Below are 12774 nucleotides of genomic sequence, written 5' to 3' on the forward strand. Positions count from 1 at the left end.
AAGGTGTTTCCTCAACAATAAAATGGGAGGGCTGGACTAGACCATCTTTGGGGTCCCTTTTAACTCTAACATTCTATAACACACAATTCTAGCCTTTTAAAGAAACAGTCATGGTCTCCAGAAATACAAACACTCAATCAAGAAGTGACAAAATTTAATCAAAAGTGAAAAACAGAGAATTCTGAGAATCTGTCAAAACAGAAGACAAAAGTTCCATTTTTATTCTTCTATATAAGGCTGGGGTTTAAAAAAAAATCAGTGTGACAAAGGATTGGAAGTCTAAGAGATGTATTGTTTGTGAAAGAAATATTTTTTAGCTTCTTCTATATCTCCACTATTGACAATAACTATTGTCAATAGTTATTTCAGCCAAATCTTTTTCATCTTTAGGAAAAGGTGGCTTATTTTGTCGAGGCCAGCCAACCAAAAGCACTAGTTTTACAATGACTTTATTGACTTCAACCACCTGAAAAACCGCAAGCATCTATGACTAAAGTAAAAATCCAGGAAACAATACTAAATTAAAGATGGAAGTGAAAAAATTGGTAAATAATTTGTTTTATGTTTATGAAACTCTTCTACTTTGGAAGAAAAATAACTCACAGTTCGAGTGCAGGATGAGACTAGAAATAAAACAGAAGTCTGATTTTGAGCTGATTGTATAGTTTATACTCTCTGTAAACCATCCTGCAGGGTCCTGAACTATGACAGAGTTGTAGTGATTTCTAAATTATGGGGATGTTCTTCATTATTATTTGATGATTTGAGTCCCAGTTTTCTCTTTTCTAAAATGAGGGCAGAGTGATGAAGTAATAATGACATTGGATGTGGAAGTATTACCAACTTATTTTTTAAAATAAATTATAGGCATGTCCTTTAGTCTGTCTTATTGTAAAAAAATCTACTTTGACAAAAAAAATTTGCTTACTCTTTTCAGTTTCACAAGATTAAAGGTAAAAAATTCGTATATCAAAATATGTTTGATATAACTATACTGACAACTCAATTAATAAACAATTATAATGTGGCACTTTGAACATTCTAAATAATTAACGGCAAATAGTAAAACATTGTTTTATATTGAACTTCATGCACTAGCCCATGAAAATTGCAAGCTGTATGGCTCTGGTCACATTCCTTAACCTCTCTGGGCCTAGCTTCCTACTTTATAAGACGGGGCTGTAGCTAGCGTCTTCCTTCCATCCTTACAGAATCAGCATGCAGATGTGTGCAGAGTTCTTGCCTATTATCATCACTGGCATCCATATGCTTTAATATAATAGTGGTATAAACATGGACTAGGCAACGTTTTCAAGAATCTTACAACATTTTATAAAATAAACCTAGCGTGTGGGCTCTTTATATCCTATTTAAAAAAACCCACAAAATTTGTTTTACAGAACTATCAAATACTCTTTCATTCCTGATTTCTTCCTCTGGCATCTAAATTATTTTTTTAAATAAGAAATGACCTCTCCTCAGCAGTGAATTCACAAAGGTCCTCTCATCATCTATAAGGTTCTCAAAACATCCACTAGGCAACACAGAAACTCATTTAGAAATAGAGGAAAACATGCAATAACTTAGACAAGATCCTTCCCTTGCCAGAGTCTTTTTCAGGAAGTCGGTGTACCCCGAGGTGCCAAGGTGTGACTCTCCACGGTGTAGGTGTGGCTGTAAAGCCAGATGAATAACCCACCCTCGCAGCCACACCACCTGCCCACATTCCTGGTGCCCACGTCACATTGTCTTATGTTCTCTAGGAAGTCAGCTGTGCTGGCATAGCCTCGCTTCCTAGATTGCACAATGACATGAACTCAAAAGGCATTCTCACAGACAATAGCTGAAGCTTAGCAAGAGTCTGCTGATTACTGGTGGTTTACAACATCCCACACTAATGGTGTGTTATTTTAAGTTGTGCTTTGACATCTGGGCTTTCAATCCCATGTGGGACCACCATATATGTAATGGCCATAGAGCAGCTGCAAGTGTATCTTGTTCACATCTGTCTTTGTCATGTACCCTGTCCTGAAGATTGATTTTTAGGGCCACTACGTAACCCAGAGATGACTATGTTGAAACAGCTCCAGGATCTATTGTGTGGGAGGTTAATGATATCAGCTCACGGTAAGAGCTGGAGCTTTGTATGTTAAGGTCTTGGGAGGCTGCAGTCTTCTGTGCTCCATTCATGTCTTCAGTCAATCAATTCATCAGGTATCTTCTAGGTACCATGTATGTGCCAGGTACTGTGTTAGAACAATGTATATACAATAAGCAAGAGAGTGTAGTCTGAGTGTAGTCCAGCGAGGAAGACAGATGGAGTAGCAATTTTAGTGATCTCTTTATGTCTCTTAAGTGCGACTCAAGGGCAGTATTCAATAACAGCAATGTTTTAAATTATTATTGCAACTTATTTTCAACTTTGACAAAAAGTTCTGTGAATTCATCTTTCAAAATAATCATATTTTCCTCTCTTCAAATTTTTTTTTTTTTGTATTAAGGACAGCTTTAAATATACACAGGGCTCTAAGAATTCTCCTCAGAACCCTAACAAATGTCATGGATCTGTTCTTCTGTCAGTAAAATAAATTCCTCAAAGAGTGAGGTGAGAGAGCTAAGAAATCAAGAATATCTCACAGGAAGGCAATACATGGGAATTTCTTTTCTTTCACCTGTTGTCTCTCATCCCGGACAAAATTTTAAAAGTGGTAAATAATAAATGCTGAAAAATGGGGAAAAAAATGGAAAGTAAGGGAAATTTACAAGATGTTCCCCTCAGACAGAAAGGTATTTCCAGTATCCTGCTATTACCACTTCTTTGAAAGGAAAAGAAGGTACCTAAACTACTGTGAACTCTTGCTCAGAAAATAATTCATAAATATACACTAAAATCACTTTTCATTGTTTGATGTGGAAAGTGACGGGCTGATTGAAGTGTTTTTAGAAACTTGTGCCTCAAAGTCCGCCTTAAACCAAAGCCTCAAAAGCCCATCCCAGATCATTGATGTTTCCTTTGAGATTCGCCATTGAAATCATATGATTCTTCTGTAACGAAGACTTCCCAATTAGACATGTAGAAGAAGTACTTCAACTTTTCTCATTTAGAAGGTACTGCAACTGCCTAGATTATTCAAAATGCTTGTACAATTGGTGTTAATTTTTTTAATGAAAAAAATATTTTTAGGCTGTGCAGTGGGCATGTGGGATCCAGCCGAAGATCAAATCCTCACCCCCTGTGTTGGAAGTGTGGAGTCAACCACTGGGCCGCCACAGAAGTCCCAATTGGTGTTATTTTTTTAAATTAAATGGAAAGAGAAGAAAGGAGCATCTCCTCCATAACCCTGTTTTTACCTTCTCAGTCTTGTTTCCCATCACCTTCTATTATTACTCACCCTGCACTCCAGCCACATCAGTCTAGGTGAAGTTCCTTAGACAAGCAGGCTGAAAATAGAAATGGCAGGAAAATTTGGACAATTTTCTGTTTATTAAGGGACAGTCAGATGATTGGGGCAGAGCCAAAGCAGGCAGCCTGCTCTTCTATAGTAAATGAGACTCAGAGACAAATATCCTCAGGGCCCCTTGATTCCTCATGTTTTATCAACATGCTCCCACAGAACAGACACTTCTTTGGTCAGATGTTTTGCCTATGAGCTGGGCCTTAAATATTCCCTCTCTAGACTTAGTCAAGGGAGTTGATTATCTCCTATCTAGACTGTTCACCACAATACTCAGCACTACTTGGCAGAATGTTTTTGTCCTGATTGTTGCTCTTTGCTCCTCCCACCCACCCACTCACTCATATCATCAACTGCATGAGGACCATGTTTTATTTTGTGGTTGTTCTCTACCAAACCTCCACTTCCTCAAACAGTACCTGGCATGTTGTAGGTACTCAATAAACACATGTCGCTGTCATTTTTGCTGTCAACTCATCTGAAAGGTGATATGGGGCTTCTAGTTACACATACTGGATACGAACAAATTTATAATCCTTACTGAAACTCTATGCAATCCACCTAAGGGATTTTAAAAATGAAAGAGACTAGGAATGAGGACATCAATAAAGACAATTCTGACTATCCATGACACCCTTCCCTTCTCCGATTTCCTTATCCCGTCTTTCCCTTCCCCTCACAGCACCTATTAGCTTTTAATAGATTATAAAATTTACTTATGAATTATGCAAACTTGTCAGACCCATTCCTAGAAGGTAAGCACCAAGAAGGCAGGATGTTTCTTTATTTTACTCACAGATGGAGTATTATAAGCACTAGAACGGTGCCTCATACTTAGTGGGTACTCAAAAATATTTTCAGAGTGAATGAGTGACGAATAGAACAAGATGGTAGGAGCTGAGAGTAGATGGGTGAATGGTCACTAGGAGGCTGAAATCCACATAAACAAGAAAATGGGATTTGAGTTGACAGAAACAGTAAAAGAGCAAGTATGCTCAGGAATTGGTGCCTGTGGGTGCTGGAATGCAAGGGAGTGGAAAATGGAACCACAGCAGGCAGAGTTCACCTGGATGCCAGCGGAAGATGAGGCTTCGGCTCCCTAGAGGGACTGAGAAGAGGACTGTGATTTAAAGACACAGCACAACCGAGGGGAGGCAAGTGCTTAGAGAATACTTGTCTACTTAACGAACACCGAGACTCTAGCCCCTTTCTCCACTTGACTTTGAGAACACAACAGTTAGGCCTATTAAGTGACTCCCTCCTCCAACATCTCTCCACTGAACTAACCAGGGAGGAGGTGAGAGACTTTCTCTCTAGCTATAACTTCTGTCCAAGAGAAAACTCAGTAACAGACTTTGCAATGGCAACAACAGAAATTGGAAAGTCATGGAGCCATGCCTTCACAACTCTAAGTTATTCCCAGAATAAATTGTTGGCAAAGTGATCAATCAAGTGAAGGAGAGAATAAATAATTGTTCAGAAATGGAAGGAGACAAAACTTTATTCCCCATGCCTCCTTTCTCAGGAATCTCAGGTAAGATATGATATCTATCCTACCTGAGATAATATTTTGAGATATTAATATCTCAAAAAGATATTAATAAAGCAAAAGGAAACTTGGGGCCCAGGAAACAAAAGATATACACAGAAAAGAGGTGCAGAGAATCCTCAGAATCATGGAGAAATATTTGATGACAACCGTCATTCAAGGATGGTCCCAGGAACAAAAAAAACTGCCAGATGACTTAGATGTGATTGAACAGAATAAGATGCATGTTTACATTGGAAAGTCTGGGGATAAAATGACGTTGCTTGATGACTAAGCAAGAAGAAAAAAAAGAAATAATCATTAACTCTGGGAAAACCAAAGTTGTATATGAAAGGAAGTAAGAACATGGCCAGCCCTTAAGTCATATTTACATAGTTTTAATATACAAATTGGAGAAGGCGATGGCACCCCACTCCAGTACTCTTGCCTGGAAAATCCCATGGATGGAGAAGCCTGGCGGGCTACAGTCCATGGGGTCACTAAGAGTCGGACACGGCTAAGCAACTTCACTTTCACTTTTCCCTTTCATGCATTGGAGAAGGAAATGGCAACCTACTCCAGTGTTCTTGCCTGGAGAATCCCAGGAACAGCGGAGCCTGGTGGGCTGTTATCCATGGGGTTGCACAGAGTCGGACACGACTGAAGCAACTTAGCAGCAGTAGCAGCAGCAATATACAAATACTGTCAGTAAAATAAATTCCTCAGAGAATGGGCCAAAAGTTATGATAGCTCTGTGAGAAGAAAGGTGGTGCGTGAAACAAGTGTGAAGAAAAGGGAGATGAGTGAAAGAGCTAAATCCTCCTTACATTGGTAGGAAATTTTAGACTTGAACACAAACAAGGATGTAATGAGCCCAACAGCTAAGATGGTCTGAAACTGGTTACTTCCAGGAAGCAGGAATCTAAAGTGAAAAAGGAGAGGGCAGGAGGCTTTTCAAAATACAAGCCTTCTAGTGCTATTTTACTTTTCCAATGATGTGTGCTTATAACTTACAGAAAACAAAAACAGAAAGGAAACCCCCCAAAAGAAACTGCACTGCCAAGAAGAACAGGAAAGTCATAATGTAAATTCATCAACTTTTATCTTTTGCATGGTAATCACGTCTTGCTTAATAGGGTTTGAACCTATTAAAATAATTGATGACTGCAATTTTAATATTTAGACCATGTATTGGAATGCATGATTTCTTTGTCATTTCCTGAGAACTTGTCAGTACTTCACTAATGCTATATAGTGTAAAGCACATATCTAGCTGAAACATTGCTGGAAAAACAAGTTATCTACGCCAATAAGCTAAATAAGCTGCAGAAACTGAACTCTTCTCAACGCAAACATAAAGAAGAAAAAGAGAGTGATTTGCTAACAGAAGTGATGTAAGTACAGGAATAAGTAGATAAAACCTCCCTTTGCTTGAGTTTGTTTCTGCACCTGGAGGCTCAATCAGATTGGTGACCTTAAAAAAATGTTAAATGTTGAGAGTTGTGAGTTGTTTTATTGGGGGCAATGTGAGGACCACAGTCAGGGAGATGGCACCCCAGAGAACTCTGAGAAACTTTTCCCAAGAGGCAGGGGGGAAGATCAGTATATATGTGATTTTTGATGAAGGGGGATACTTGCCATCAAGCACATATTTTTCCAGATTTCTGCTACTCTCATGAAGCTTAGCTAATCATGAGGAACAGTCATCACCACAAAAGATTTTAGTGCTTTTCTAGATATGGGGAGATGTAAGAATTGGGTTCATAAAATCAGCTCCTGAAAATATCTATCTGAAGACTTGCCTTGCCAATTTTTTCCGAGTATGGAGTGCCTCTTTTCTGCTCTCCACCCTGAACTCCTTTCAGGGATTGTTGAAAATCAGCAGCTGCAGTAGCACATGATTTAATCCTTGTAGAGGCAGATAAGTAGGTAAGCCAATGCCAAGTGGCAATTTGTAGTTGACAAGATCATCTCAAGCTTCTTTTTTAAGCACTGAACTCAGATGTTCATATACATCCCCCGCCCCTTTTATTTCCTGAATTACTCTAAGACACAGATGACCATATGTCCTGATTTTCCTAGAACAGTTTCGGAATCTTGTTTGCTTCTCTTTTAACTCTCAGAAGTGTCCAGTTAACCTTGATTTATATTTCTAACGATCAACATGCATTTACTTTTTATTAACAAAATACAAACATTTCATCACTTGTTTGCTTTTTATTAACAAAAATACAAGCCTTTCATCACTTGTTTGCTCTCAAAAATTTGGGGAAATTTCCATTTCTTTTGTGGTGGTTTGTGAACTGTCAAAAATTTTTTTAAAGCAGGTTAAGTTGTAATATAAATTTTTCTTCTTAAGAAATTAAAGTGTGTATGTTAAAACTATTTTCTAGTAACATTGGAACAGTTGGTACTTCTTAAAAACTATGACTAAAATCTTTGTGGCAGAATTAAATTCAATATTCTAGGTGATAATAGATTCCAGTTATTAAAACAGTTTAAGAATGTCTTCCAGTTGACTTTATTAACAGTTATAACAAGGATCTCAAAAGACTTCTCTCAGCAAATAGGTCTCATCCATCATTATGGCTGTTAAGAACCTAATCAGTTACCAACCAGGAAACAGGCCTCTTCCACTACACAGACAAGCTCTGTAGGCTCAAGATGCCCAAATTTTCTTTAGGGTGAGGACTCAAAGTCCTGCCAATCCTCTGAACAAAGTTCCCATGTTATCCAGTAAACCTGAAATACTCCTTTCAGTGAGCAGTGCTGAAACAGATTCCATAATTAATTACTGTTTCAAGAGAGATTTAACATTGCTTCTTTTTCTGGAAGATACAAAGAGTTCTTTAGTTTTATTCAAATATGCAGTCCAGTTCCAGTCCAGTTCAGTCGCTCAGTCGTGTCTGACTCTTTGCGACCCCATGAATCGCAGCACGCCAGGCCTCCCTGTCCATCACCAACTCCCAGAGTTCACTCAAACTCAAGTCCATCGAGTCAGTGATGCCATCCAGCCATCTCATCCTCTGTCGTCCCTTTCCTGCTGCCCCCAATCCCTCCCAGCATCAGAGTCTTTTCCAATGAGTCAACTCTTCGCATGAGGTGGCCAAAGTGCTGGAGTTTCAGCTTTAGCATCAGTCCTTCCAAAGAACACCCAGGGCTGATCTCCTTTAGTTGGATCTCCTTACAGTCCAAGGAACTCTCAGGAGTCTTCTCCAACACCACAGTTCAAAAGCATCAATTCTTCAGTGCTCAGCTTTCTTCACAGTCCAACTCTCGCATCCATACATGACCACTGGAAAAACCACAGCCTTGACTAGACGGACCTTTGTTGGCAAAGTAATGTCTCTGCTTTTGAATATGCTATCTAGGTTGGTCATAACTTTCCTTCCAAGGAGTAAGCGTCTTTTAATTTCACGGCTGCAGTCACCATCTGCAGTGATTTTGGAGCCTAAAAAGATAGTCTGACACTGTTTCCGCTCTTTCCCCATCTATGCAGTATCCCTGATATAAAGCATGTCTCATTATGAAGAGCTGTGATCTGTCTTAGCATTTTTTTTCTTGCTTCACCACTTAAGTCACTGACTGTGGAAATATCTTTTCAATTAAATACAAGATCCACTAGAAGGAAAACAAATCCTGTAATTAATTTTGTTTTAAAGATATGCAATTACTGCATTTTTAAAAGTTGCTTTTTAAGTGAGCTAATGTATTACACTGGATCATGCTATGGGGACAAATTCACTGCCTGCCCTAAACTAGTGAAAACAAAAGGAAAGCACTTTTCATCTCTATGAGAAAGTATGCCTGAGTTTTTGGGTCTGAGATCAGGTTTGCTTGGTAGCCTCAAAGAGCAATTTACCCTTTTTCAAAATTTGCTTTTGATCATTTCAGACAATTCATCCTTTCTGAATGAGAAAGAGTAGAAGAGAGGAATGTCGAATGAGGTTAAGTAAACGGAGAATCTGTCACATAAAGCAAGTTTAAAACCCCGTAACAGCATCCATGCAGGACAAACGGAAGCATTATTCTTTTGAAAACATTATTCTTTCAAACAGTGTGTAATGACATCCTCCCCAGAGATTTCTTCCATGAAAGAAAAAAAAAATACTTCCTCAGAAGTCATTTTCTAGATTTCCAGTATGAGTGAAGCACAGTGAAAAGTCAGACTTGTGGGGGTTTTTTTAGTGTAAGAAGATTCAAAATTAAAACAGAAAAGGGGCTCATAAGTTTCTCCACGTTCTTGTTTTCTGTTACTTATCAGTATTTCCATGAACCAAAAGGACATGTACAACGAAAAGGTGGTCATTATTACCTTAGCTTTGTATCAGTGAATGTATTATTATAAACTTGAGCCAAACATATTCTGTTTTTGAGGGATGAATATAGAAAACTCAAAATATGCTAAATGTAAGACAATCCACTCAAGTTCCTTTTAAGTATATCATTTTCTTATGCTGAAATATCAATCTGTGGAATACATATCCAGTATTCTGTACTGCTATTACCTCCTGAGGACTTAATCAAAATCCGAAAATTTTATGTTTTAAAAGTTTGGTACAGGGCTTCCCTGGTTGTCCACTGGTTAAGAATACATCTTGCCATGCAGGGGACACTGGTTCAATCCCAGGTCTGGGAAGATCCCACATGCTTTGGGGCAACGAAGCCCATGCACCACAACTGCAGAAGCCTGAGTGCCCCAGAGCCTGTGCTCTGCAACAAGAGAAGCCACCACAATGAGAAGCCCGCACATTGCAACCAGAGAGCAGCCCTTGCTCTTATCGAATTAAATAAAATTTTAAAAATAGTTTTTTAAAGTTTGATATTACCTAAATATCAGAGTTTGGCTTTTGTCTAACTGTTTAAAATATGTTTAAACAACAAAAAAGAAAATAAGCAACTTATTTTGCTTATTCCAACTTATGCTTAATTAACGCAAGTTCAAATAAACAGTTTTCTTCAAAGATTTCAAAACTGTTGAATACATGTTGAGTGGAATGGAAATGGAAGGGAAAAAAGAAAGACACTGCAGAAAAATCACAATTATGATGTTTATTTAGCAAAATAAACTTAGAGAAAGTTTTCTATTAAAAAAATGAGAATTACATTCAAATTTTAGCTTCCCCATCTTCTTTGGTATCGAAATCAACAGTCAAATATAAAATATTTTATTTTGAAGTTAGTCATTGGGTCTGTAACAGTTGTCCATAGAAGGAAAATAGGAAGTTAAGTTATCTGTAATTGTTTTACTTACTGAACAACCAATGGATGTGTAAAAGCAGTCAATTATGTGTATGCAGAAACCAACATCATCAAGGAAATGTTCATTCACTAATATATGTTTTCTGCTGGAGATATATCTCAAGTTTTTAACAATCTTTTGCCATCATTTTACCATGTTATCTGAACAATAACCCAATATGCAGACACTGTTATTCACATGAATTTTTCTCCAAGGAAGTCGACGCCATCATAACCAGGACCTACCAACGTTTATTTTCAACATGATTACAACATTAAAAAGCTTTCTGTATTTTTCAGAATTGTGTGCCTGGGTCTTTCCATAAAATAGTATCTGGAGAGTGCTAATAGCATTAAATTAATATTAATAAAATCCAATTCTATCTCTTTCTCTTAAAAAGAAACAGTACTTAAAACCAGACTTTTTGTTCTTTTAAGAGTAGTATTATATGGATTCCTAAATCAGCCAAGCCAAACATTTCCAGAAACACTGTGTGACAACCAAGTTACCCTTATTCCTAATTCTTTGCCTCTATGCATACTGAGTTCTCCATGTCCCTGGTTTCTTATGTGGAAGTACTTTCCCCTTAATTTGTTAAAAGAATCTGAAAAAAAAAATCCAGTAATAAACTAGGGCAATGAATTTTTCTCTTCTTTTTGCATAGACTTGTGACCACAAAACAATCAAGCCACTTATAGTTTCAATACTAACATTGTGATTGGGAACAAGAAGAATACAACCATAATAATATACAGCTATCTATTAGAAGGACTGCATAGAGACATCTTTGGCCATGAAGACTCTGGGCCCTCTGGAAATAAGTCAGTTGCATTGCCAACATGACAAAGAAAATAGCAATGTTGAGAATCAGAAACAGTCTGGTGTACGAGGCGGACAGCGCTGGGGCTCTGCTGTGAGTCGTTGCCGCCATCCGAGCCTGGCCAAACCGGCCATTCATCACATCACCGTTTCTGTGTTTCTCGTATGTTATGTCTGCAAAATCTAAAAGGTCTTTCATTTCTTCATCTTCATCTACGGGCAGTTCTTTCTGTGCTAAGATCTGAGCTTTCTGACGAACCTTTCTTTCATTGACTTCAATCTGTGCAAAAATATCAGGGACAGCATCCACAAATTTATAGCGCTTGCCTCCCCTTCGGTTCTTCTTGGACTTGCTCTGCTGCTGCTGCTGCTGCTGTGATATGGCAAAAATCCTGTCGATGGCCTCCTCGGTCTGTCTCTTATCTGAAAATCTCAGCAGGCGCTCGGCAGTCTTCCTAAAGCTGGCTGTGTTCCGGACGCGGGACAGGATCTGCTTCTCCAGCAGCTGGAACACAGGCTTAAAATGCTGCAAGTTCTGTTCCACCAGAGCAGCGTAGTCCTTCACCTCCGGGACAACGCTGCTCCTGATGGCTGAACTCCGGTCAAACAGAATTTTCTGCCGGTCAGCAATGACCTGCGCAAAGGCAGACTGCCCTGCAGTCTCTCCTGTCCACAGGTAAGTGGCGTAGGCATGTTCGCTGGTGGCCACGAACACATCCAGTTGCTGAGCATCTCCGTGGATGCTGAAGCTCTGAACATCGACGGATGGCCCTATGAAGAGGTAAGCTGCCCTGGTGATGGGACTTCGGAGGTGCGTGGTGACATTCACGTAGTTTGTCCCGTTGTAGGGATAGCCGCGAGGGTATGTCACTGAGGCAAAGGTTCCTTTCTCACTGTAGCCAGTATCATCCATCCAGTACATTTTATAGAGGCCATCTCGCTGCCTGATGAGAGCTCCGTGGACCCCATCTACCACCGTCTCCTCGAAAGGAAAATCCACATTGTGGAAGAAGCTTGCTGCCCTCTCCAAGGGGCTGTCCTCTCCCAGGTGTATCTGATCTACAAGGAGGAGAAGCTGCGGATGCAGGAGGATCAGATTTCTCTGAACGTTCCTCAGGTGAAGCTGGGGGTTATAAGCACCCACACCCTCTCCTCGGATGAAAACTACCCCATTTTTCTCCACTGCGGCAACCACTCTCCCCTGACAGCTAGCTGCTGGGTCGTGCTTATATTTAGACCATTTTGATGAACAGTCTTCTGTGACCTGGCCCTCCCAGGGAGAAAAGCAGCTCTTGGAGGCAGCTGGGGAAAACATCAAAACATTGTTGAAGAAGGTGTACTTCGGCCCGTAGAGAGCCTCAGTAATGAAAGGCACACCGTTGGGAGCGAAGGTAAACGAGTTTTGATCAGGATGTTCATGCCCTGCGTTAAAATTCCTCCAGCCTTTGATCCAGTCTTTGTATTTGTTTCTGTGGACAATGTCATATATTGCACGTCCCCCAAGTTTTCCTGACTTGAAGGAAAGGAAAGATCTATTGATTTCTGCAGGCAGTGCACTTCCGTAAGTCACAACGCCCCAATCTTCGAAATAATGCAATGTCGGGGTGCCAAAATCGGGAGGGGGGACAGATTTCAAGCTGGCATCGTACCTGAAAGAATTAATTTTTAAAAATTACATGATTTTCTGATGGAAGTGAAAGGACATATCAGAACAGTGACGCCACATGGCA

General features: G+C 39.5%; 1 protein-coding gene across 7 annotated transcripts in view; it reads right to left on the reverse strand.

Moving 5' to 3' along the window:
* Positions 1-10015: 10015 nt before the first annotated feature.
* DSE (dermatan sulfate epimerase) overlaps positions 10016-12774 on the reverse strand; it is a 76965-nt gene continuing 74206 nt past the window's right edge. For all 7 annotated transcript variants that reach the window (XM_055535116.1, XM_055535115.1, XM_055535114.1 and 4 more), the window contains one exon: positions 10016-12693. In XM_055535116.1, coding sequence (XP_055391091.1) covers positions 10932-12693 — 1762 coding nt within the window. In that variant the 3' untranslated portion in view covers positions 10016-10931. The remainder of the gene's footprint in view (positions 12694-12774) is intronic.

Source organism: Bubalus kerabau, chromosome 9 (genome assembly GCF_029407905.1).
Source record: "Bubalus kerabau isolate K-KA32 ecotype Philippines breed swamp buffalo chromosome 9, PCC_UOA_SB_1v2, whole genome shotgun sequence".
Classification (NCBI taxonomy): domain Eukaryota; kingdom Metazoa; phylum Chordata; class Mammalia; order Artiodactyla; family Bovidae; genus Bubalus; species Bubalus kerabau.